Genomic DNA, 27370 nt, shown 5'->3' with positions numbered 1-27370 from the left:
GGAAAGAGAAATGCTAGTTCATCACTTTTTCTTTAAGGTTGAGGGATGAAAAAACTTACATGCATTTGCTAAAAGGAGCTTTGATGTTATCCAATACTTAATCTGTGCACTTCCTGTCCCACCTTTATAAATGGGGGTATTTGACTTTCTCTACATTTTAATAGATCATTCCAGTTTCTTATCCTCACTGAGATGAGGGACAACTGCTCTGTCCCTTCATCTTCTTATGCAGACTGATTCCTTTGCTTCATGGAACATCTAGATTATCTTTTTCAGCATATTAATACTTGAAGGGAAACTGAAACACTCAGATCAGAAAAAAATTAGAGAAAGTGTGACCTTATTCCTATCAGCAAGTTTCGCACACTAAGCTATTAGATGGCATTAACACTGCTTCTTTGGCACCTTCTGGGAACACATATGAATGTCACTGTGCCCCTTGTTCACAGAACACAATGGCACCCCACTCCAGTACTCTTGCCTGGAGGGGGGAGCCTGGTGGGCTGCCGTCCATGGGGTCCCACAGAGTCGGACACGACTGAAACGACTTAGCAGCAGCAGCAGCAGCAGCAGGAGCCCCTTTCTACCTGTGTATGAAATTTTCTGCTCACTTAACTAGAAAAACTGACAGCTCGATTTGTTTCCAAGATATCCAAACGTCACACTCTTAAAACACACACACACACACACACACACACACACACACACACGGAGAAACAGGGACGATTAAGGATCTTCGGAAACAAGAAAGGTCCTAGAAAAGGTAACCCTTGTCTTGACTTGACATTTCCTCAGGGTCATAGAGATTTTTAAGCAAGGCTGACGATGGCCTTGAGAGTCTGATTTTCTCAGAGGTGACCCAAGAGAAACAACAACAAGGCTCTTTCAAGGAAGCCACAGGTGTTCAAAGGAATGGCTCCAGAGGTACAGGGACACTTCCTGCATTTCTCTGTCAGCAGAAACTAATGTCTTGGAGGCTGAAATGACCTCTTTCTCGGAGCTTCCCTGCTAGCTCAGTTCCGCCTGCAATGCAGGAGACCCCAGTTCGATTCCTAGGCCGGGAAGATCTGCTGGAGAAGGGACAGGCTACCCACTCCAGTATTCTTGGGACTTCCCCCTTGTGGCTCCGGTGGTAAAGAATCCGCCCACAATGTGGGAGACCTAGGTTCGACCCCTGGGTTGGGAAGATCCCCTGGAGACGGGAAACGCTACAGTTTCCCCAGTGTTCTGGCCTGGAGAATTCCACGGACTGCATTCGCAGAGAGTTGGACACAACTGCGCGACTTTCAAATTCACCAGTAATATGCTCATAAGCCGGCAGAAACGGGCAAGTTTCGCTGGGTGCCCTGGTAGGCCTTTCCGCCCTACGGCCCACCTCCACCTTCTGGGTCCAAAGTACCAAAAGCTCTCAACACACCAGCGGCCTCCGAGGCTACTTCAGCAGCAACCCTGGGGTTTGTTTCCACACGGTGTCCAGAAGTTTGCTTCCGGAGGTTAGATATGACTGTAGGTGCCTGCCTGAGTACCGGCCTCCTCGAGAACAGGTATCGCCGGGTCTCAGACCCACCCGCCGCCCGGCAAAGAAGCCACAGCGACATCGAGAAGGCCGCCCGCCCCGGCTAACTTCCGCCCTTCCCCCCACCCCCGCTGGCTCGTGAGGTATCTCTAAGGGTATGGCTCGGGATTTCTCGAGGCTCTCCTGACCAAACCCCCAAGGAAAATCAGCGTCTCGATTACCTCCACCCAGCTCTGGCTTCCGTGGACGCCAATTCCCTCTTCCTGGGCTCGGCTATCAAGTCACCACACCTCACGCCGTCGCGGGGAGGCAGGCAGGTGCGGGTTCCCGCGCCCCCGGGGGCGGTGCCGGGAAGGCGCGAGGCCCCGGGCGCGCGCGGACCTTGCGAGTTCAGTCACCGGCGTGACCCCTCTAGCGCCTCGAGACCGTACCCCGGCTCGCCATTCTGGGGTCTCGTGCTGTGGGCCGGGCGCCCACCGGAAACGAAAGGATGGCTTCCGGTGGCTGCGTGATAGCCACGCCCATCACACCCCCCCCCTCCTCTGCCCCCCAAACCTGCGTAGGCGCGCACACGCGAGTCAGGAAGCGTCCCGCACGTCCGCCCCATCCTGGGGTCAGCCCCGGATGCAGAAAAAAAGGACAGTTCAGGTCACCGAGTCTCGGGCTCACGGGAGTCCTGGCGGCGCCGCGAAGGAGGTTGTCTCCTGCGAGCGTCCGCGATCTCGGACCCCCCGACTTGCCGCGTGTCTTGCGTCCAGATTACTGCCGAATCGCGTTCCAACAGCCGGGGGTCTTTTCTCCCAGGAAGTTCGCCTGGCTAGGACCCCTATCTCCGAAAGTCATCACTAGGATTGTCCCGGGGACTCGAGTTAAGAGGCTTTTGGTCCTCCTGGCCAGACCCCTCGCTGGATCAGGAGCAGCAGTCCCTGATATTTTAAAAATCCTTTTCTGGTTTGCAGGCACGTGCTTCCCAACTATTATTGTTTATTCTTGATGCTGCTGCTGCTGCTGTGGCCGCCGCCGCCAAGTCGCTTGAGTCGTGTCCGACTCCGTGCGACCCCATGGACGGCAGCCCACCAGGCTCCCCCGGTCCCTGGGAGTCTCCAGGCAAGAACACTGGAGTGGGTTGCCATTTTCTTCTCCAATGCATGCAAGTGAAAAGTGAAAGTGAAGTCGCTCAGTCGTGTCTGACCCTCAGCGACCCCACGGACTGCAGCCTTCCAGGCTCCTCCGTCCATGGGATTTTCCAGGCAAGAGTACTGGAGTGGGGTGCCACGGCCTTCTCCGTTATTCTTGTTAGCTAGGTTTGAACCTCGTGGTGTCCCTTCCGTTTACATTTCACTTTGACGTATAAAGAAATTCAGATACAGGACGCGGCGTCCGCAGAGTCACGTGGATTACAGGTGGCAGATTTTAGACCAATTGTAGGTCTCCTGTTGTCATACCCCATGCTTTTGCTACTGTATTATGCATCCCTGAAGAACAGGACTCTTGTTTCATCTTACACGTCCTGTAGTGCTTAGCATAGTTCTTTGGAGAAGGCATCTTTCTAAGAACCCGGATATCTCATGTTGTCAGTGTCTCAAAATTTTCATTGTTTACCTATTATTGAGCCATTTCGCGGAGAAGGCAATGGCACCCCACTCCAGTACTCTTGCCTGGAAAATCCTATGCTCAGAGGAGCCTGGTAGGCTGCAGTCCATGGGGTGGATAAGAGTCGGAGAAGTCTGTGCGACTTCACTTTCACTTTTCACTTTCATGTATTGGAGAAGGAAATGGCAACCCACTCCCGTATTCTTGCCTCGAGAATCCCAGGGACAGGGGAGCCTGGTGGGCTTCCGTCTATGGGGTCGCACAGATTCGGACACGACTGAAGCGACTTTTCAGCAGCAGAGCCATTTGGACAAAAGTTATCTGTAAGACTCGAAGACAAGAAATTATGTGTAGCTCAGTTGTACACTGGAGATGAAACTGACCTTAGTGTGAAAAATCAGTGTGAGAAACTCCTCTGGCAAGGATACCAGAGATCTACATGCCAAGGAGGAAAATAAACAAGAGTGCCTGTTCGCCTTTTAACATGCAAAATAAGATTACACTCAGAAGATAAGGTTAACCCTTATTTGCAGAGCAAAGCTGCCCTAAAGTGTGAGAGGACACCGTGCATTATCTGTGATTGTAAAACTAGTAAACATGTTTGCTTCACCAAGGAGTCGTTTTCAGAATGATTCTTTCAAAGCTGTGTTCCTGAGGTCAGGCCTTTTCAACCGAATGTTTTATAACAATGGAAGAAAAGTCAGAGCATTGTTGCTTCTGGATAATTCCAGGCTTACCTTTCAGCTGGGTCACTCACCAGTGAGGATGGTCAGATAAAGGCATTTTCTTTTTCCTCTTTTTTAAATAGTGAGATTTGTAAACCATGTGAAATTTAATATTAATCTGCTCGAAGTTATTCCTTATAATTGTCTTCAATAGAAATTAGATTATACAGTTAGCCATTTAGAATGAATATGGAAATAAGTATAATGATCTCTTCAGTTTTCCTTATAACCTACTATGGCTTATATGCTTCAAAGAAAAGAAAAAAAAATTTAAATGGCTAGAGACTCCAGGAAGACAGGTTGTAATTCACTTAAATTTCGTTACATTTTATTAATATGATTAGTGGTTTAAACATACATTGACCCGTTTTAAAACGTTTTTCCGTTATAAAACTCTGCATAATTAAAGGTTTATAGTTTACTTATAATTTAAATCCATAACGCCCAGATCCCTTCCATACTTATGTTTTGTCTAATATGTTTGAAACACTAAGTAAAAAAGAGAAACTATGAAAAAACTGTGTAAAAAGGATTTTCTTTCCTGTAAACACTTCAACTTTGAGTCACCCAAGGAATCAAGATGAGATCCTGAGCAGCAAACAACTTTATAGGTGGACGGAAGAATACTGGAGTGGGTTACCATGTCCTCTTCCAGTGGATCTTCTTGACCCAGGGATGGAACCCGTGTCTCTTACATCTCCTGCATTGGCAGATGGGTTCTTTACCACTAGTGAAAGCTTACCAGAAGGGGGGCTCAATTGGGGACTAGGTGAAGACCCCTGTTGGAATGCCTTTTTAGTGCCTAAGAGCAATTATATGGGCCTCCTCTTTGCTCCGGCGTCAAGGGAAACATTCCAAGTAGGAGCAACATCAGTTTGGTGACATCATAAGATCTGTATGGGGGCTATTACAGCGGCTGCAGTGGGGAGAGGGTATATCCTTATGAGACTTACCATTCACATCAATTACCATCTTACCCAGACAGAACTGCATGCTCACTGGTTCCGGTTTTGTTCCCTGTGACTTCTGCACTGATGTTCTGCAGAACCATGCTGGTCACCCTAACTTTGCCTCACTCTACCAGGAACTGCCCAACACCCCACAATATCTGAACATGTATTGTGGCTCTCATGTGGTAGGCAAAAGGATCACTTCACATAGGAAGGTGTCAGATTACCTACCACCTTTCTTACCTTAACCAGGGGAGAACTTCAGTTCCAGCCTGGAGACCCCTCCCCCTGCCACCCACCACCTCTCATCAATGCCCAGATTACAGAGCCCAGAGTCCCACTCGGTATCTGGTGTGATGCACACCCAGAGCCATATCTTCATCCATCATGCTTGTAGTCATCACAAATAATAACATCTACAAGTGGGAGCTTTTTCAACATACATATCTTACTGAAAAACATAAGCATTTTACAAATGCTTCTGCCAGCTGGGTTTGTCTCCTCCAAAACACTTGGGAAAGGGCTTGCATGTATCTTTTCAAGCTAGCATTTTTCTTTTTCTTTTGTGATACGTACCCAGGAGTGGAATTGCTGGATCATATGGTAGCTCTATTTTTTTGTTTGTTTGTTTCTGAGGAACATCCATATTGTTTTCCATAGTGGCTGCACCAATTACATTTCCACCAGTGGTGTAGGAAGATTCATATTTCTTCACATTTTTGTCAATACTTGTTACAGCTCTTCTTTTTCATAATGGCCATTCTAACAAGTGTGATGTGATATCACATTATCATTTTGATTTGCATTTCCCTGATGGTTAACAGCATAGTGCATCTTTTTTTTCTATTTATTTTTAATTAAAAGATAATTGCTTTACAGAATTTTGTTGTTTTCAGTCAAACCTCAAAATGAATCAGCCATAGGTATATATATGTCCCTTACTTCTTGAACCTCCCTTCTATCTCCCTCCCCATCCCATCCCTCTACTCTAGGTTGTGGGTCTCAAACAGAGACCGTGTTTGATTTCCCTGAAACATACGGCAAATTCCCACTGCCTATCTATTTTACATATGGTAATTTAAGTTTCCATGTTACTCTCTCCATACATTTCACCCTCTTCTCCCCTCTCCCTGTGTCCATTAGTCTGTTCTCTATGTCTGTTTCTCCACTGCTGTCCTGCAAATAAATTGTTTGTTACCATCGTTCTAGATTTCGGGTATATGCATTCAGTTCAATCACTCAGTCGTGTCCGACTGGTTCCCAGCCCATGGACTGCAGCATGCCAGGCTTTCCTGTCCATCACCAACTCCCGGAGTTTACTCAAATTCATGTCCATTGAGTCAGTGATGCCATCCAACCATCTCATCCTCTGTCATCCCCTTCTCCTCCCGCCTTCAATCTTTCCCAGCATCAGGGTGTTTTCCAATGAGTCAGTTCTTTCCATCGGGTGGCCAAAGTATTGGAGTTTCAGCATCAGCATCAGTCACTGAATATTCAGGACTGACTTCCTTTAGGATTGACTGGTTAGATCTCCTTCCAGTCCAAGAGACTCTGAAGAGTCTCCTCCAACACCACAGTTCAAAAGCACCAATTCTTCAGCGCTCAGCTTTCTTTATAGTCCAACTCTCACATCCATACATGACTACTGGAAAAACCATAGCTTTGACTAGATGGACCTTTGTTGGCAAAGTAATGTCTCTGATTTTTAACATGCTGTCTAGGTTGGTCATAGCTTTTCTTCCATGGAGCAAGCGTCTTTTAATTTCATGGCTGCAATCACCATCTGCAGTGATTTTGGAGCCCAAGAAAATAAAGTCTGTCACTGTGTCCATTGTTTCCCCATCTATTTGCCATGAAGTGATGGGACCAGATGCCATGAGCTTAGTTTCCTGTATGTTGAGTTTTAAGCCAGCTTTTTCTTTCTCCTCTTTCACTTCTACCAAGAGGCTCTTTAGTTCTTCCTCACTCTCTGCCATAAGGTGGTGTCATCTGCATATCTGAGGTTATTGAGATTTCTCCCAGCAATCTTGATTCCAGCTTGTACTTCATCCAGCCTGGCATTTCTCATGATGTATTCTGCATAGAAGTTAAATAAGCAGGGTGACAATATACAGACTTGACACGCTCCTTTCCTGCTTTGGAACCAGTCTATTGTTCCATGTACAGTTCTAACTGTTGCTTCTTGACCTTGACCTTCTTGATATATGCATTAGTGTACGACATTTATTTTTCTCTTTCTACTTACTTCACTCTGATAGGCTCTAGTTTCATCCACCTCATTAGAACGGACTCAAATGCATTCCTTTTATGGCTGAGTAATATTCCATTGTGTATATGTACCACAACTTCTTTATCCATTCATCTGTCAATGGACATCTAGGTTGCTTCCATGTTCTAGCTATTGTAAATAGTGCTGCAATGAACAGTGGAGTACATGTGTCTTTTTCAATTTTGGTTTCCTCAGGGTATATGCCTCTGAGTGGGATTGCTTGGTCATACGGTGGTTTTATTCCTGGTTTTTTAAGTAATCTCCATACCATCTTCCATAGTGGCTGTATCAATTTACATTCCCACCAACAGCACAGGAGGGTTCCTTTTTCTCCACGTTTATTGTTTGTAGACTTTTTGATGAGGGCCATTCTGACTAGTGTGAGGTGATATCTCATTGTAGTTTTGACTTGCATTTCTCTAATACTAAGTGATGTTGAGCATCTTCTCATGTACTTGTTAGCCATCTGTATGTCTTTGGAGAAATGTCTGTTTAGGTCTTCTCCCCACTTTTTGATTGGGTTGTTTGTTTTTCTGGTATTGAGTTGTATGAGCTGCTTATATATTTTGCAAATTAATCCTCTGTCAGTTGTTTCATTTGCTATTATTTTCTCCCATTCTGAGGGTTGTCTTTTCACCTTGTTTATAGTTTCCTTTGCTGTGCCAAAGCTTTTAAGTTTAATTAGGTCCCATTTGTTTACTCTTGTTTTTATTTCTATTACTCTAGGTGGTGGATCATAGAGGATCTTGCTTTGATTTATGTCATCAAGTGTTCTGCCTGTGTTTTCCTCTAAGAGTTTTATAGTTTCTGGTCTTACATGTATGTCTTTAATCCTTTTTGAGTTTATCTTTGTGTGTGGTGTTAGGAAGTGTTCTAATTTCATTCTGTACATGTAGCTGTCTAGTTTTCCCAGCACCACTTATTGAAGAGGCTATCTTTGCCCCATTGTATATTCTTACCTGCTTTGTCAAAAATAAGGTATGGATAGATGCATGAATTTATTTCTGGATCTTTTTCCATTGGTCTATATTTCTGTTTTTGTGCCAGTACCATGCTGTCTTGATGACTGTAGCTTTGTAGTATTATCTGAAGTCAGGAAGGGTGATTCCTCCAGCTCCATTCTTCTTTCCCAAGACCGCTTTGGCTATTCGGGGTCTTTTGTGTTTCCAAATGAATTGTGAAATTTTTGTTCTAGTTCTGTGAAAAATGCCATTGGTAATTCGATAGGGATCACATTGAATCTGTATATTGCTTCTGGTAGTATAGTCATTTTCACAATATTGATTCTTCCTACCCAGGAACATGGAATATCTCTCCACCTGTTTTTTTAATCTTTGATTTCTTTCATCAGTGTCTTATAATTTTCTGTATACAGGATACAGTTCTTTTGTCTCCTTGGGTAGGTTTATTCCTATATATTTTATTCTTTTTGTTGCAATGGTGAATAGGATTCATTCCTTAATTTCTTTTCCTGATTTTTCATTGTTAGTGTATAGGGATGCAAGTGATTTCTGTGTATTGATTTTGTATCCTGCAACATTGCTAAATTCACTGATTATCTCTAGTAATTTTCTGATAGTATCTTTAAGGTTTTCTATGTATAGTATCATGTCATCTGCAAACAGTGAGAGCTTTACTTCTTCTTTTCCAGTCGGGATTCCTTTTATTTCTTTTTCTTCTCTGATTGCTGTAGCTAGGACTTCCAAAACTATGTTGAATAATAGTGGTGAGAGCATCTTTTAATGTACCTGTTGGCCATCTGGGCTTCCCTAGTGGCTCAGAAGTAAAGAATCTGCCTGCGATGTGAGAGACCTGGGTTTGATCCTTAGGATGGGATGATCCGCTGGAGAAGGGAATGGCAACCCACTCCAGTATTCTTGCCTGGAGAAGTCCATGGACAGAGAAGCCTGGCCAGCTACAGTCCATGGAGTCTGCAAAGAGTCAGACACAAGTGAGTGAGTAACACTGGTCATCTGTATGTCTTTGGGAAAATTTCTATTCGGATCCTCTGCCCAGTTTTAATGGCACTATTCACTTTTCTGCTCTTGAGTTGTATGAGGTTTTTACATATTCTATTTCTTCCTTCAGGTGATCTTCCCTACCCAGGGGTCAAATCTGGGTCTCCTGAGTTGCAGGCAGATTCTTTACCATCTGAGCCACCAGGGAAGTTCCCATATTTTTTTTGGATATTAGCCCCTTATCAGATATATGACATGCAAGTATTTTGACCCATTTAATAGTTGCCTTTTCATTTCATTGATGGTTTCCTTTGCTGGGCAGAGGCCTTTTAGTTTAATATAGCCCTGCTTGCTTATTTTTTGCTTTTGTTCCTTTGATTTTGGTGTCAGAACCTCCTGACTTCTTCTGTGACCATGCATAGGAGCATACCAATCACTCTAATTCTGCCTTACCTTAGCAGGGTCAGGAGATTTCCTTAAACATTCTTATAGTCCTCAAATATGTATGTGTGGCCTTTGTGTTGTGGCCCAAAGGATAATTTCTTATAGGGATCTATTTATTTACCTACTCTCTTTCTTTCCTTAATGAATTGTTAAGCCTCAGAAATCACCAGTTATGCAGGGCAGCTTGAGAGACCTGGTATCTCACAGTGGGGCGTTTAGTCATCTAGTATCAGGGAGGCAATGAAAAGATGAAGAGAGCATGCTGTTCCTCTAGTATATGCCAGGAAGACTCTCATCTATTGGCTTGACATAGGCTTCTTACAGCCACCTGATATGCCCTACAGCACCATCACACAGCACACCACATGGCCTAGTACACTCACTTGCATTGGGTGGAGTCACCTGCAAAAGTTTCTTTTCCTATAAGGCTGTGTATTGTTCATGGACCTAGAAACTGAAAACATTATTCCTGCATCGAGGATGTCTGAATTATCTTACAAGCCAATAAAATGGAGGAATACAACAGATCCAAAAATTGCTTATTTAGTGTTATTCATAAGGCCTTCCAGTTCACCTTTGAAAGCAATTTCCTGCACGTACTCATATAGGGTTGATTTTGAATTAATTGCATAGTGGTAGGAAAGAGACGGAGAAGGCAATGGCACCTCACTCCAGTACTCTTGCCTGGAAAATCCCATGGGCGGAGGAGCCTGGTAGGCTGCAGTCCATGGGGTCGCTGAGGGTCGGGCACAACTGAGCGACTTCACTTTCACTTTCCTGCATTGGAGAAGGAAATGGCAACCCACTCCAATGTTCTTGCCTGGAGAATCCCAGGGATGGGGGAGCCTGGTGGGCTGCCATCTGTGGGGTCACACAGAGTCTGACACGACTGAAGTGACTTAGCAGCAGCAGCAGGAAAGAGAAGGGGGCAGAGATCGATTCTGATTGTGTATGGGTTGATACTTATTGCTCATAGATGATGAGAACATGCAGTATCTCTGTATTATTTTTCAACTTCCATGTGTTTTGATCATTGTCATGAAGTTTGTGAAATGCAATCTGTTTGGCGAGAAGCTACAAATGCAGGCCCTGGTGCACATGAAGTGCTCTTTTACCTCATTAGTCTCTGGAGAGCAAGAAAACAAACCTCACAGTGCACAATGTGCATCAGCGAGACGGGGTCAGAGGTGCTCTGGAGATGCAGTTTCATCCTAAACTTTGTGATTTGTTGAAAGATATTGAGAGAAGAATGGGATGGCTATATTTATGAACCATGTTATCTAGGAGAAGGAGGGTGAAATTGGCATTGGTTGGGGTGGGGCTGAAAACCTGGGAATGGGTAGACAGTGACAGGAAACTTGTAGAGAGTCAACAGCAACATAAGTTGTATCTAAACCGAAGCAAGGCTGATGGGGGATGGATTCAAGAAACAACAGGAAGTAGAGTCTTACTAACTGGATGCATGAGGGAGAAGGACACAGCCAGTAAAGAGATGACTCCTGATTTTGGAGTGGATGGTGGTGACACCACACAAGATAGGGAACCAAAAAAGAAAAGAAGGGTATTTTGGGTTTTTAGAAAAGACAAATTCAACTTGGAACAGTTGACTATGAACACTTGAGTGTGCCAAAAGCAGCTAGATCTCTGATGAGAATCTGCTTGGTTACCACTAAGGGTTGGTTCTTGATATTGCAGGGTAATGAACTCATTTTTGCAAGAGTCAAAAATTAAGATATACTCACCAGAGACTGATCTACAAGCTAGAATGCCAATCAGAACTACAGTGGGAACTATAATGGTCAGGGTAAAATACCAACACGAATTAGAAAGCAGAAAGTATTCTTGAGGGAAAGTGATGCCAGAACAGATGTATTTTAACTGGGGACCTCAGAAGCCCCAGGTGAAAAATAATAGTCTGCAGTTCCATAAATCTTCCAGAGGAAAACAATGTGGTTGACTTTGCAGGTTTAAGTCCTCTGTGGCATAAAAGGCTGAGCAAATCCGTATGCTCCATGGAGCACACAGGTGATGGAAAAGCATAGATAGGGATTGGTGGAGGCAGAGGGCAGAACCGAGGGAGGGCAGGAATCTAGCGGAGCTCTCAGCCTTCAGTTGCCCTCCCAGCGGCCCCACTCCCCGAACGCAGAAGGAGAGGCAGTAGTACCAACTGGCTTGCTCCTGTGGCTGCGGGAGGCCAAAGCTTCAGGTACACCAAAGAGACAGCAGGGGGAGGCTGTGAGGGGGTTTCAGCTGTAGTACACCCTGAAAGTCGCAGGGTGGCTTTGTCTTTCCCAAATCCAGGGAAGGTTGATGAATAGAATCCCTTCCATTTCCTGTGTTCTTTTTTCTTCCTTTGGATCTCGGCTACCCACTCTGTGCAGCTGAGGGCAAGCAGATGAGAACTGGGTGAAGGAGCTACAGATGAGGCGGAAGGAGTGAGTTGTTTCCGGATGGTGTGCAGTGGGGGCGCCCCCGCAGCCGGGTTCACACAGAAGTTGCCGCCCACCGAACCCGTCCCAGGACGAGCCAGGCCCTTACCCATGCTCGCGGCTGCACTGGACCCACGACAGTCGCCAGGTGGGTGCTACCCACGCCAATTTGACCAGTCACGAAGCTGCGGCTCAGAAATGCCGAGTGGCCTGCCCTGGTTAAGTGGTAGAGCTGCTGTGTCTAAATAGAGAGTTTATGCCCTTGACCCTGACGCGGTGCTCCGTTTTGACGTCCTGAGACTAAGCAGCTCTTCTGACCAGCTCAGAATCAAGCTGATCACTAACGAAGACGGGTCCTCATGGATAGACCGCTTCTGCGTGTCAGCCACTGTGCTCAGTGTCCACTGATTGATGTGATGTGAATTGCCAACACAACACCCCCTGGTTTTCTGATATAATTCAAAGAATCCACCAGTAGATGGCGCAGCTCCACTGGGTTTTCGAGTTATAGGAGGCTCTGCACACTCACGTTGACATATATTACTCCCACTCCCTTCGTGTGTCCCAAGGCCTCTCTTCTCTTTCTTATCTTGCCCTTATCAAAACTGGCTGTGCACGGATGACTGTCCCTGTCGCTGAAGGCCTTGGCAACACAACACCTTTAGGGCTTTCTGATGTAGTTCAAGGGATCAACCAGCAGGTGGCGATGCTCCACTCAGAAATCGGAAGAATGTAATCGGTTCCTGCTGCTGCTGCTAAGTCGCTTCAGTCGTGTCCGACTCTGTGCGACCCCATAGATGGCAGCCCACCAGGCCCCGCCGTCCCTGGGATTCTCCAGGCAAGAACACTGGAGTGGGTTGCCATTTCCTCCACCAATGCATGAAAGTGAAAAGTGAAAGTGAAGTCGCTCAGTCGTGTCCGACTCTTAGCGACCCCATGGACTGCAGCCTACCAGGCTCCTCCGTCCATGGGATTTTCCAGGCAAGAGTACTGGTGTGGGGTGCCATTGCGGTTCCTAAGTTATTTATTTTGGCTGTGCTGGGTCTTTTCTCTGGCTACAGCGAGCCAGGGCTACTCTTGGTTTCAGTACGTGGGCTTTTCATTGCCGTGGCTTCTCTTGTTTCGAAGCACAGGCTCTAGGGCCAGAAGGCTTCAACGGTTGTGGCTACCTGGCTTCGTTGCTCTGTGGCAAGTGGGATCTTCCTGGACCAGAGATGGAAGCCTTGTGCAGTGAACTGGCAGGATAATTCTCAACCACTGAACCATCAAGGGAGCACTGGAAGGTGAAATCTTAACTGCTGGATAACCAAGGAAGTCTCACAAGTCATGGATTTAGATGCAAGGACATATGACAGGGGCTTGGTTGCAGAAACAAGACATGAACTTGTCCCCTGGGACCAGAGGGGAATCTGCCACAGGGTGCAACTGATCAGAATCGTGCAGAAAAGCCTGAGCTGAAAGTCAGGAAACCTGGATGCTAATCTTGGCTCTGCCACCCATTAGTTTTGTGGTTTTGGGTACGTCACTGTACGTCCTTTTTCAGTTCATTTAAAATACAGTTTACTTATGTCAACCTCTCGACTCTCAAGATATCAGGGAGTAGTGCTTTTCAAATTCTAATGTGCACTGGAATCACCAGTTATTATGAAAGTGTAAGTCCTAATTCAATAGGCCTGTGGTGGAGGCCTCAGAGTGACAAGTTCCCAGGTGATACTGATGCTGCTGGTCCCTGGACCACACTTTGACTAGCAGGCAAGCGTCCACTACAGAAGTGGCTCAAGGGCGCTCACTGCTGGTGTGGAGGCCAGAGGCAGGACTCTAGTCACCAGCCCCTCCCCAGCTTCAGCAAGAGCAGCTTGTCTTTTGATGTCCTGAGACTGAGCAGCTGTTCTGACCAGCTCTGAATCGAGCTGATCACTAAAAAGATGGGGTCTTGTGTACAGACCACTTCCACGAGTCAGTCACCGTGCTCACTGTTCAGTGATTGATGTGTACTGGTTCACATGTTCCTCAGAGAACCATGGAATTACTCACCATCTCGCAGACGAAGTGAACGACAGAGAATCTGAATGTGCTCAGTCGCTCAGTCCTGTCTTACCCTTTATGACCCCCCATGGACCATAGCCCGCCAGGCTCCTCTGTCCTTGAAATTCTCCAGGCAAGAATGCTGGAGTGGGTAGCCATTCCCTTCTCCAGGGGATTTTCCTGACCCAGGGATCGAACCCGCCTCTCAAGCGGGTTTCAAGCAGATTCTTTACCACTCAGCCACCAGGGAAGCCCAGAGAGTCTGAAGGACCTGGCCAAAGTGACTCCGCTCAAGAGTCTGGGTTCGAACCCAGCTAGTTTCCCCTCCCAAGTCTGCTCCAAGCACCACGTGCCTGGTGTATAAGAGGTAATGACAATTTCCAGTACTGCTGGTGTTCTGAAAAGTCCCTGGTGACTTAAGGGGGTACCCTGCATCCCAGATGTACTTGCAAATCTTGTGGTGTGCATAGAAATCTGAAGCACATAGTCAGTTCATAGATTCTTATTTGCTCAAGATCTTGCACCTCCTATAACTTGAAAACCTGTATATCTCGTCCTCACGGTTTGTTCATTACAGAAAGCAAATTCTGCCAAAACTTGGTGAAGGCTCCATGCTCCAGTCCAAGGCTGGCCAGAGCTGATGGATCCCTTGAACTATATCAGAAAACCCTGTGGGTATTGTGTGACCAAGAACTTCATTGACAGAAACAGTCATGCATATACAGTCTGTTTTGTTTTTTAAATTGAAGTACAGCTGATATACAATATTATGTTAGTTTTAGGAGCACAGCAAAGTGATTCGGTTTTATATACGTATATTCTTTTTAAAATTTTTCTGAGTTATTAGAAAATAGTGAACATCGTTGCCTATGCTTTACAGTAAATCCTTGTTTATTTTATATATAGTAGTGTGTATACGGGAGAAGGCGATGGCATCCCACTCCAGTACTCTTGCCTGGAAAATCCCATGGACGGAGGAGCCTAGTAGGCTGCAGTCCATGGGGTCACGAAGAGTCGGACACGACTGAGCGACTTCGCTTTCACTTTTCACTTTCATGCATTGGAGGAGGAAATGGCAACCCACTCCAGTGTTCTTGCCTAGAGAATCCCAGGGACAGCGGGGCCTGGTGGGCTGCCATCTATGGGGTCGCACAGAGTCGGACACGACTGAAGTGACTTAGCAGCAGCAGCGGTGTGTATACGTTAATACCATACTCCTAATTTATCAAGTGTTTAATTTCCAAAATATACAAACAGATCAGGAAACTCAATATAAAAAAATGAAAAAAATGGGCAGAAAAGCTAAACAGACATTTCTAAAAAAAAGACATAGATGCTAAGGGGATGAGAAGAGAGGTCTTGGGGCACAGAAAGGGAGTGGGAGGAATGGTGCCAAGATGAGGTTGTAGAGCCTCTGCTTTAGCCATATAACTGGGATTCCCAGGGTGACAGAGACTGGCTTTCTGTTAAATTTGACCTTGCAGAAAGGGCGCCCGGCAAGGCAAGGTCAAACTGCAGTATTTCGCAGGTGGCATGTACATGGAGATTTGCCATCATCATGAAGTCATAGAAAATGAGAAAACAGAAACATAGAGAAAATAGTCTACTGGTCTCAAAACATCAAAGAGAACTGAGAAGTTGCTTCCCTGGGGCCTGCACTACTGTGCCTGTAGGCCAGGAAACGGGTGCAGGGAGGCACGGTGCCATGCCCACATGCCCAGAGCTGGTGATCTGTGGAGCTGGAACCCACCCGGCCTTTCATTCCTGGGCTGGGGCTCTGCCCTCTGTACTCCTGGGTGCAAAACCCTGTTGTAGAGAGAGGTAGGAAAAGCAGGATGGAGAACACTCCACGGGGTCTGGGTTAAGGATGTGCACAACATCTGAATAAAAAATGCTTTAAAAAGTGCTCCGATCTGCCGTGGTATTCACCTGGAAACAACTTTCGATAAGACTTTCCAAAAAAATTGCCTCGAGAACATCGATGGAATTACCTTCCAGTTGTATCTGGGGCATTCATTGGAATTCCTGCCACATGTGTCCTGACATTTCTTTTTAATCTGCACCATGTAAAAATGCAATCTTTGGCTGCCAGTCTCTGGGAACTGGGAAAGTCACCTATTGCCGGGGTCCAGCCCCGGCTGATCCAGGGTATTCGAAGGAGAGACGGCCTAGGCGACTATTTATAAGCTAATTAGAGATATAAAGAGTAATAGAATGAGCATAGCTCAGTCGGAAAATTCAGTGGAGAAAAGAGGCTGAGTAGCTTGGTTTACGCGGAAAATCAATATAACCGGTGACACCAGGTTAGCTCTGACCACGGAGGCCGCAGGCGCTCTCTCGAATAGCGGAAGGTGCCCCACCTTAGACACCTTCTCGAGTGGGTCTTAGAAGCCCAGGCAAATAAATGGTCGCAGAGGATATCCGCGCTCCAGATCGAGACTTCAGCCAGAAGTTAAAGGGAAGAATGACATGGGGAGACCAAGCGTTGGTGAGCAAGGCCCATAGCTTTATTTTCAACAGGGGTTTTTATACCCTAAGTTACACATAGAGGATAATAGGGGATGCAAAGTCAGCAGTTTTTGATCCTTATCAAAAACCAGGCTTTCTTTCCTGCAAATGTATCGTATACAAATGGTTTAGGTGATTTACATCATCTTCTGGCCAGAAGGCCTATTAACATTTTATGACTCTTGACAAGGACTTATCAACAAAGACTTATTTTCTCTAAGAGTAATTATTTTAAGGTTTGGCACCATCTTCCGAAGATAAAATTGCATTCCTATAGGGCGAATGTGTAATCGGTTTACAACAAAGGAAAGAATTTATTACTTTAAGGGTCTAAAGTTACTAACACCAAGGCCACTACATATTTTTTCTACATACCAACTATTAATTAATACATATCCAAGGATACAATTCAGGGGATGTGAAAACTTGGCAGCAGGCATTGACTCATCAATGAAATCTTTTACTAGTTTTATTCTGACAGTTTCTAACTCTCTGAGAGGCTCTAAGCTATTTGAATATCTTAAGCTTCCCGTGCCTCTCAAGGCTGGGAGACTGTAAACAATCCTTTGCATAGCTGTAGGAGTCCGGGTAAACTTGTCAGGCGAGTTAGAGAGCCATCTGAGGGGTTTGGATTTAAACACTCCTAATTGCCCAGGAATTTTATTAATTGGAGCTGTAAGTTAACTCTTTGACAGAGAGAGCGAGATGGTGGTGGGGGACAGCCCCCCAGTAAAGTCAGAGGTGAGAGCACAAAGCAATAAAGTAGGCAGACTCTGGTTTTTTGGGGGTAGATGCTCAAGAATATCCGGGGGGACTCCTGAGGCTCGATCCCGCCTTTGCGTATACCGAGCCTCCTTCCTCATGACCTTTGTCACGAGTGGAATGCCTCACCGGCTCCCGGGAACCTATGGCTCTGCTGGTCCGGGTGGCCAGGCTGCTCTGAGTTAACCTTGGACCTGGAGCTGGCCATAGCAATGACACCCCAGATTACTTCCTGGGTACACGAGGGGTCGCATTCCTCCTGACTGAACCCTCCCATGAGCCCTGCACCTATTATGCTCTCACATGGTCTGTGTGGGCTCCTCTGTCTGGTCCATGGGTTCAGTGCTCAGGGCCTACTTTGGGGTCGGGCATGGAGAGGAGCCCAGGAAATATGTCTTGCCAAATGAGCGGCTCAGGGTCTCTGAAGAATCACCTTCCCTGAGGCCCTCTGGGTGCCACTGTGACCCCATTATCAGGGTGAATGTTAATGAGCTACAGGGGATGTGTGGCATAAATTGGGGTGTGGGAGGCAGGGGAAGGAGGGATTCCTGAGAAGACCTCGGATTTCTGGGTAAGGGATGTTGTGGGTGGATGAGCATGGCGGTTGCTGCAGATGGACCCTGTGGTGGCCACAGAGAGGGAGGGCTGTCATGGCAGCCACTGAGGGAAGCCTCGAGAAAGGCTTGGTGACCAGGCAAGGGAGAAGCTGGCCTGAGGTAGCCTTGGGGACTGCTCTGCAGAAGAGGCAGAGGCTCCCAGGTTCAGTCTGGTTCCCAGTGCTGAGGTGGAACACAGCCTCAAGATAATCAGGGGCTTCTGCCACTGTCAGTGGGGCAGTGGGGAGTGAGATTGTCTCTGAGTGCGCAGGGTTGGGGGGGATACCCAGTGCCTTGGTGGGGAGCTGTGGCCCATGGAGGCCTACTGTTTGTGGAGGTTGGGAAAGTCGGTCATAGGCCCCAGGAGGCGCTCTGGCCAGAAGGGAAGCCCCACCATGCTGGCTTTCATGGGTAGGCACTGTCTGGGCATCTTCCTCCTGCCTGGTTGGGTGTGGGGGGCAGCAGAAGGGCTGGAATGGGCCTCCCTGGAGGGGCTGGGCAAGTGGGTGCAGGGAGCTGAGAGCTGGACGGGGTGCAGGGTGCAGGCTCAGAAGCAGCCTCAGGCCCAGGAAAATCATGGGTGCCAAGAAGGAGACCCAGAGGCAGCGAGAACACTGGACCAGAAGCCACAGGCTGTGCCTGGGCCCAGATGCTGAGTCAGCCCTTAGCTCAGGGTGGTGGAAGTGAAGGAGCAGAGCAGGAGGTGGCAGGAAGACACAGCAGGAGAGGTCTGGCTGAGACCAGAGGCTGAGGCTAAGGAGGGAGAGCAGACAATCATCTCTTGGGGCGGCCGAGGGTGCCCAGATAAGGGCTGGGGAGGCTGTGTGCTCTTCCTCCCTGCCTGGGTAGGTGAATGCAGGTGTGGAGGTAGGGTCTGAGCTGGATCCTGGTCTAAGGGTGGGCAGAGTCAGGAGGCAGACAGGGAGGATGGGGAGCAGAGAATGAGTCCCTCCAGTGGGGTGACAGGACCCTCAGGGAATGTCAGGGCCAGGCCTTAAGATCTGCCAGTAGCTCAGAGCCTTGGTCCTGTCGTGGGACTCTGCTTAAGCACAGGTCTTAGCCACCCCACGACCTGACGTTTCTGTTTCTGTGCGCAGAAGAGGGCCCTACCTTCCTTCCTCTGAGGTGGGTGCTGTGCTTCTCTGCAGGCCTCCCTCCCACAGCCTCTGACCACCACCCCCGCTCCCTCTGCAGCAGTCTCGGAGTCCCCACCCCGGGCCCTGTGATGGGACAGCTTGAGTCTAAGGTGGAGGGAAGGGAAGCTGGTCTCTGGTCCCCAACGTTGATCTTCTTCAAACCTGGGCACCAACCTGGCTGCCAGGGAAGCGATGGGTCCCTGCCACCTGCTGCTGCAGAGGGGCCTCCGGGTGACACAAAATGATCTGCAGACGGTCCATTTCACCTCACCTACCCCAGCCCATCCTTGGGGTTCAACTGAATTAAGTGCTTTCTAACACCAGGCTTTAAAATAAAGAAAACACTTAGCTGTCTGGTTATTCAAATAGTTTGTGAATGGGACAAACTGGGACACTCGCTACATCTTAGGCCAGGCCTGTGCTGCTGACTTCTCATCATGGGAGCAGCGCTCCAAGTCAAGTCCTGTCTCAGAGCATCTTCTGAACAGGCCACCATCCCTGCCATGACCCTACCCACTTATAGCCCTCAGGATGCTCCCCTACCCCAGCTTCTGGCCACCAGAGTAGGGTGAGCTCACCCCTAGCCCCTCTCCTCCAAGGGGGCACCACACCAGAAACAAGAGGCCTCCAGTTTTCATTTTATTCAATTCAAAGAATATTTTTTATTAACTTAGACAGACACAAGATGTGACAACACTGGAAACAAGAACATTTCTCTGACCAGACTGCGCTGACTGGTGCAGAGTTCATCACACACAGAAAAGGAACAGTGGTCTTATTCAAGTCAGTGATTGTGTGTAAGCTCCACTGCCTGAAAACCAGACTGCAAATAAAGTGCAAAGAGAGCAGCAGGGGCCCAGTCGGGAGATGAGGAAGAGACGGGAGAGCAGAAGCAGCGAACGACTCGAGATCAAAACGGTAAGAAGAGCAGTGGCAGGAACACGTGCTGAGGACGTATCCCCGCCCCTCCCACGGCCAACATCTTTGGGGGCGGACAGCCCCAGCCAGAGCCCCACAAGGAGTGGGGATTCTCTGCAGGTGACGAGGGGTCTCTGAGCCCGGGGCCCCTGAATCTCCAACATACTTTATCCACTTTGGGAAGCAGCCTCCCAGGGCCCAGGCAGCTCCAACAGAGCCACGAGCCCGGGAAGGACAGGGAGCCCGTCCTGCACTGCACACCAGCTAAACAGCTCTGCACCCTCTGCAGCGCATAGTCACTCGTGTGTACACAAGCAATCACACACTTGTGCACAGACACACACCCATTCACAAATGCACACTGACACGTGTATTCACACACACACACTCACATCCGCACATTCACACACAAACATCTGTGCATTCATGCATCTGTACTCATACCCACACACTCATCCACACACCCCCTCACACACTCACACACTCAAGCCCTCATGCATGTGCATACATACTCGCACATACATGCCCACACACACCCCACACTCACACATGCACTCAACATGTGCGCTCACACACCCATTCACACACAGGCACACACATATTAAGTAAAGACACTCCCTAGTGCCCTCCCCAGGTCCTCTCAGGCTGGCCCAGGAAGGGGCTGCAGCTGGGGATCCAGTCACCCAGAGGGTGAGATCCAAACTTGAAAAGGGCACATTTACGCATCAGCCCCAAGGAGGCCCCTGGTCCTCCGCTCCTCTCCTCCCCTGCAGCCCAAGTCACAGTCTCTCAGAACTCCAGGGATGCAGTCCAAAGGCTGGCAGTCTCCCGGAAGTGGTCCTGGAGGGACACAGTTGGGGTGGAGAAGGGGCCACCAGGACCAGGGGTTTCCAGGCAACTTGGCACAAGGGAGGAAGCCATCAGCGCCCTTCCATCTCTGGGAATCTGCGGGGGGCATGTGGTAGCCTGGGTGCAGCCTCAGGCCTCGGGGTGAGGCAGGCAGAGCTCTTCAGCCGGGCCCTGGGCGGCTGAGAAGGGTACATGGTGTGAGGCTCAGCCCCTCTGTCCCAGGGGCAACCAGGCTGCTGTGGTTCTTAGTCCCAGGAACTGAGGACCAGGACCGCAAGCAATCAGTGAGGGGGCAGATGTGGATGTGGGATGGGGGTGAGGGCCAGGGCCTCTCCCGGCTCCCCTCAGTGCCGCTCCTGGTGCACCAGTCAGCAGCACAGCCAGGACCGCTGCAGGCCCATCCAGAGCAGATGCTCCTGTGTGATCCTAGCAGGAGGGGCAGCCTGGAGACAGAGACATGGGGTCATGCGTGGGTCTCAGCTCCACCCCACCCACTTGTATCCCTTGCCTCCTATTACACTCGGCCCCAGGAGCCAGCCGACACCCCCACCCATACTGAGAGACCTGTGCCACTCAACACCAAGGAACCTCTGGTTAAGCCTTGCATGGGGCTTGGGTTGGGGTGGGGAGGCCTGACTGTGTGTGAATACCTTGCTCCCCAGGGGTTCTGGGACTCATCGCTCCTGTGACCATCTCAGCTTAGACTGTCCCCTGGTTCTTCCCTGTGACTTGCCATACACCCCACCTTCCCTGCCACGGGCCTTTCTCTCTAGGTCCCTTGGGAGCCTGTGCTCCCTTCCCCCATCCCACTGTGCCAGGTCTCCCAGAGACTGGGGGGCAGGTGGGGAATTCAGGCCCGGAGGCAGGTTCAGCTCCCCCACTTCTGATCTATGTGACAAGGGCAAATGTCTCCCTTCCCAGAGCCCAGCAGATGGGGAGAACAGAGCTCCACCAGAGTGTCTCTAGCTCCATCCTTCCTCCCTCATGCCAGTACTGGATCACCAGGCCACCCCTCCCCTTGGGCTCTCCACCTGGAAGGCCCTGCCTCTCCTCGAGGGGTCAGTCCCTTCTCTCGGGCGCTCCCCAGGCAACTCTAGGGTCAGGGGTGCCCCAGGCAGGGATTTGATTCTCTTGACCACAGAGGGGGCAGTTCACCTTCTATAACACCAGTTCTTGCAAGAAAAACATGGGGACTTGAGAGTTTCCTCCTCACCCAAAGACGTCCCTGTCTCCCCAACTGTCGCCTACCCTACAAGCCTCTTCTCCATCTGCTCTCCCATCCCAGCCTGACAGCTGCCCTCCACTCAAGGAGACCCCCACTTTCCCAAATCCTTTGGGACACAGGGGCTGCTGGAGGCTGTCCAGGACTGGGGCAGCGCATTCTGTGGCACCAGGAGGGCACTGATAGGAGGTGGAGGGAGCGTGGCTGAGATGGGGCAGGGCTGGGAGGAACACGTATTTCCCTCTTCCCTGTCCCCTGATGCAAAGCTTTGGAGGGTGGAGAGGAGCAAGAGAGACAGCAGGAGCAGGCAGAGAGCAGTCCCAGAGACCTGCCAGGAGGAAGTCTTGTGAAGGGCTGAGAAAGAGACAGACCTGGGCTTGGGCCAAGAACACAACCATCCGTCCAGGCTGCCTCTCGAGGGGTGGAGGACAAGGGGGCCAGCATCCGCTCTCTTCCAGGGCTTTCTGGGCCTCTCCTGGGCCATTTCCCTCTATTCCCCTGTGTTCAGGTGACACTACCGGGGCCGTGGGCCAAGGTGATGGGCTGACCCTCGGAGATGCCCAGGCAGCTGCCCCTCATCCCCATCTTGGATATATGACAAGGGAGTCCAGAGGGCCTGCATGCACCCTGCCTTGCCTGCTCTCGGCCAGGCAGCTTTCCAGGCTGGTTTCCTCAGGTCCCTTCCTCGTCTCCCCAAGCCACCCGGCAGCCTGGACATCTAGATGTCATGGCCACCACCTCCCTCCAGCCCGCAAGGCCAACCTCTGGCCTCCTACCTTTTCGGTCGGGGTCAGTCATTCATGTTCCTACTGAAGAATTTCTTCCTTCTGCTCCCCGCTTCGGCCAAAGTGAGGCAACAGGTCGGCTGCACTCAGATAATTTTCTCGAGTTCGATGCAAAGGGCCCGTTTTGAGAGTTTCAGTGCAGTTCGTCACCGGCCGCGAAGTGGCTGGCCAGAGCCGGGGCTCGGTGGTTGCGTCCTCCGCGGAGGTCTAGGGCCCGGAGGCCTGATCCGCTCCTTCCTCGCCCCCCGGAGCGTCCCGGCGGCCCCCGGCCCAGTGATCCTTCATGCTGATGCCCCTGCCGTCGCGGCCGGGCGAAGGTGGTAGCGGGCGTTCACTCGATCCTCACCTGCAGGCGCACGTTGAGCATCACCGAGGCCACGATGTAGAAATAGGGGAAGTTCCTGCGCAGACGCCAGGCCAGGTCGAAGAAGGCGATCAACGTGCGCGTGAGCCCCTTTCAGAAGGCACCGTAGGAGCCGCGGATCGCGGCTGAGCGCGCCAGCCGCACTGCCACGCCCGACAGGGCCGCTGCTGCCACCGCCGCAGACAGAGCCCCCGACGCCGCCATGGGCCCGGGCCGGCGCGGGCCCCGCGGACCGACCGCAGCACGAGCTGGCGGACAGGTGGACGCGAGGCCTGGAGCCGCTGGCCAACAGCAGTCGCGTCCCACTCCGCCCTGTTCCGCCGCGCCCCGCCTTCAGTCTCCCCTCAGGGGCTGGGCTCTCGATGACTCCTCCGCCACAGCCAAGGCCCCACCTGAGCTGCCTAGGGACAGCTCCGCCCCCTCGCCTGCACGCACATTGGCGACCGCCTGCGCAGCTCCGCCCCTAGCATGGCCCTGCCCCTTGTCGGGTACCACAGAGCTGCTGCGAACGACTCAGCCCCACCCCCCGGTACCTGCCCCTCCGAGAAGCCCCGCCTCCTCCCAGACTCCTAAGAGAGCCGGAGGGCCTGAAAGCTTTTTTTGTCAAGTGCTGCGCTCCTGGGATCCTTTTGCAGAATGCGCTATTCTGCAAGGAAGGCCCACCCGGAGCTCTTTACCCGTTTACACCATCCCCTTTCCCTCACTGTCTCCGCAGAAAATCTGGCCAGCTAGCCACTGTACTTTTAATTCATGTTTTTTCTGGTAACTCTGCACTGTGGAATTTCACCAAACCTACATGCTCATTTTCCCCCCGTTCATGTGTATTTCGTGAATGCTCCTTTACCCCCATTGTCCTTACCTTTCATCCCATGGTGATTTCTATGCACTCCTCTTAGTCTGTCTTTGCCCTGGATGCTGCGCAAGGTCTTCTCAGCTATACATTTGCCCTCATTCATTGCTGTTTATCTGCTCTTGGGTTTTAAAGCCCTTTCGTGGTTTCACCTAATGTTTATCTAAACCAAATCCAATTCAAAGTCCATGACATTTTCAGAATTATTGAAATGTGCTTGCTTCATTGTAGTCAGGACTTTTAAAAAACCGTCTGCAAAAGTTGATTCATGAAGATTTCATCCCAGTTTTCACAAGGAGGGCTGGCCTAAGTTAATACCTTACTAATTCCTCTCAGAATGCCTGTTCAGTCATACTGAATATCTCTGTGACATCTGTATAAATGTTTAAGAAATCCAGCAGATTCATATACACTGATTGAGCAGTTGTCCTGGAGAAGAGAGAGTTTGAGAGGCACTAGGTTATTGGATCACAACAATATAACCATGCATGAATACGAATGCATAAAAAAAATCAGGGTAGATAAATGTCACATTATTGAACATCATTTACTCTGGTTAAGGAAGTAGGAAGAAAGACATACCTTTTGTTTTTCGTGTATATGTATGTATATCCATTTGTGTATCTGTAACTATTACTTGTATAATACAACAAAAATATTTGAAACAGAAGGGGCCACATGAATATAGACTTAAGCTACATAGAAACCTTTTTTTTTTTTTTTTTCCTAGACTGGATCCTGCCTCATTCATGTGCAGAGCCTGTTCCCTCCAATCATTTCTGAAACCTCTTCTTGGCCACATCTCATTTATCTTTAGCATTTTATTTTGAAATAATTATAGACTCAGGGAAGTTGCACAAATAGCACAAAAAAGACCTTGTGCCTTTTACCCACGTACCCCAATGGTGACATGTTCTGTAGATGCAGTATAATATTAAAACTAGGAAACTGACACTGGTATATTACTCTTGACTAGACTACAGGCCCAATTCGGGTTTCTCCATTTTTCTAACCTGCATTAATTTGTGTGTATGTGTGCCTGTATCGCTCTAGCAATTTTATCCCATGTCAGGATTCATGCAACCACCACTATGATCAAGATACAAAAATATTCCAACACCACAAAAGAACTGATTTGAGCCACCTCTTTGTACTTACTCAGCAACCCTATACATATTTTGTTAGAGTTTCATCTATTTCATTTCCTTTAGAATGGCTGTAAATGGTACTGTGTGCTTAATTTTGGTTTCCACATGTTCACTTTTCATATACAGAATGCAATTATTTTTAAAATTTATTTATTTGGCTGCACCAAGGTCTTAGTTGTGGCACACAGGATCTTCCGTCTTCGTTGTGGCATGTGGGATCTAATTCCCTACCCAGGGATAGAACCTGAGTCCCCCTGCGCTGGGAGATCAGGGTCTTAGCTACTGAACCACCAGGGAAGTCCCTGCAATTGAATTTTTAATGAAACTTTTTATTTAGAGGTAACTGTAGATTTACATACAGTTGCAAGAAAAAAATAGATCCCGCGTACATTTTACCCAATTTTCCACAGTTTTCCACATCTTTCAAAACTGCAGTATGGTGCAATATCAAAATCAGGACATTGACACAATCTACCGATCTTGTTCAGATTTCCCCAATTTACTTTTTCGTTTGTGTGTGTGTGTTTGTGAATTGTTCTATGCAGTTTTATCACATATGTGCATTCATGCATCCACCATCACAGTCAAGATACAGAACAGTTTCATAACTATAAGGATCCCTCATGTTGCCCTTTTTTTTGACCACACCCACTTCTCTCCTGTTCGCCTTCCTTAATGCTTCACAACCACTAATCTGCTGTCTATTTCTATAATTTAGTCTTTTTGAGAATGTTGTAAAAATGGAATCTTATAGGATGTAACTTTTGGGGATTGGGTTTTTTTTTTTTTTTTTCTTTTACTTTGGAGATTGGCTTTTTCACTCAGTCTGGGATTTTTTTTTTTCTCATTCTTCTTTGGAGAGTCATCCAAGTTGCTGGAAATGTCAAGTGTCAATAGTTCACTGCTTTTATTGCTAAGTTAGTATTCCTTCGCATGGTTGCACCAGAATTTGTATACCTCCTACCCAAGAAGGACACCAAGGCTTCCAGTTTGGAACTATTAGGGATAAAGCTGCTGTGAATATTTGTTCACTGATTATTGTGTGAACAAAATTTTCTCTTTATCTGGGATAAATGCCCAAGAGTACAATTTCTAAGCTGTATGGTAAGTGCCTGTTTAGTTTCATAAGACTCAGTTAAAATTTCCAATGTGGCTGTAACATTTTACACTCTGGGTCAGCAATTTCTGAATATATTGTTTCTCTACATCCTTGTCAGCCTTTGATGTTATCACTATTTTTAAAAATTTTAGCCCTTATGATAGGTGTATTGTGATATCTTATTGTGGTTTTAATTTATATTGGGGTTAGCCTAAAAGTTAATTGAAACTTTTTGGCTAACCCAATATTTCCCTTATGGCTAATAATGGCGAAAATCTGTTTATGTGCTTATTTTCTATCTGTATATTGTCTGTGCATGCACGCTAAGTCGCTTCAGTTGTGTCTGACTCTTCACGACCCTATGGACTGTAGCCTGCCAGGCTCCTCTGTCCATGGGATTCTCCTGGCAAGAATACTGGAGTGGGTTGCCATGCCCTCCTCCAGGGAATCCATGGATCAAACCCACATCTCTTATGTCTCCTGCATTGGCAAGTGGGTTCTTTAAAACTAGCGCCACCTGGGAAACCCCATATATCCTCCTTAGCTAAATGTCTTGTCATGTTCTAATTGAACTGCTTGTTTTTATTATTAAGTTTCGTGAGTTCTATATAATATATTCTAGATATGACTCTTTTGTTGGATAGATGGTTTGCAAATATTTTTCCACCCAATCTGTAGCTTGTATTTTCATTCTGTTAACAAGGGCTTTCTCACAGCACAATCTTTGATTTGATGAGGTCCAATTTATTTATGGATCATGGCTCTGGTATTATATGTCAGAACTTTTTACCAGGCCTTAGGTCTCAAAGATATTCTCCTATGTTTTCTTTTAAATTTTTTAAAGTTTTATTTCACATTTAAGTCTGTAGTCCATTTTGAGTCCATATTTATGTAGGGTTTGGAGGTTTAAATCCAGGTTCAATTTTTGACTAAAAATGCCCAATTGCTAGAGCACAGTTTGTTTAAAAAAGCTATCCTCCTCCCTTGAATTTTTTTTCTTTCATCTTTGTCAAAAACCAGTGGAGCATATTTCTGTGGGTCTATTTTGATGTTCTCTCTTCTGTTGCTTTGGTCTATGTGTCTATCCATCCTCTCTCCAATATCACACTATTTTGATTACTGTAGCTATAGAGTATATGTTACTATTGGTTAGAGTGATTCCTCACACTTTATTTTTCTTCTTCACATTTATTTAGCTATTCTAGGGCTGGTGTTCATCTGTAC

At 48.0% G+C, this 27370-nt stretch overlaps 1 protein-coding gene and 1 pseudogene across 10 annotated transcripts in view; both read right to left on the bottom strand.

Annotated features, from left to right (window-relative positions):
• LOC113889043 (zinc finger protein 75D-like) overlaps positions 1-23183 on the bottom strand; it is a 35461-nt gene extending 12278 nt beyond the window's left edge. For 6 of the 10 annotated variants that reach the window (XR_003510143.1, XR_003510142.1, XM_027535931.1 and 3 more), the window contains exon 1: positions 22677-23154. Coding sequence is in view for 5 of the 10 variants with exons in the window: in XM_027535931.1 (XP_027391732.1) it covers positions 22677-22698 (22 nt within the window). In the remaining 5 variants the exon portion in view is untranslated. Of the gene's footprint in view, positions 1-59; positions 229-1737; positions 2027-22676 lie in introns of those variants that run through there. The other 4 variants (XR_003510144.1, XM_027535937.1, XM_027535935.1 and 1 more) reach the window with 3 other exon arrangements.
• On the bottom strand, positions 23005-23272 carry LOC113889044 (annotated as a pseudogene).
• Positions 23273-27370: the final 4098 nt, after the last annotated feature.

Source organism: Bos indicus x Bos taurus, unplaced genomic scaffold, assembly GCF_003369695.1.
Source record: "Bos indicus x Bos taurus breed Angus x Brahman F1 hybrid unplaced genomic scaffold, Bos_hybrid_MaternalHap_v2.0 tig00003490_arrow_arrow_obj, whole genome shotgun sequence".
Taxonomy (NCBI): domain Eukaryota; kingdom Metazoa; phylum Chordata; class Mammalia; order Artiodactyla; family Bovidae; genus Bos; species Bos indicus x Bos taurus.
The sequence above is the reverse complement of the archived record's forward strand: the minus strand, read 5'-3'. Positions and strand labels throughout refer to the sequence as shown.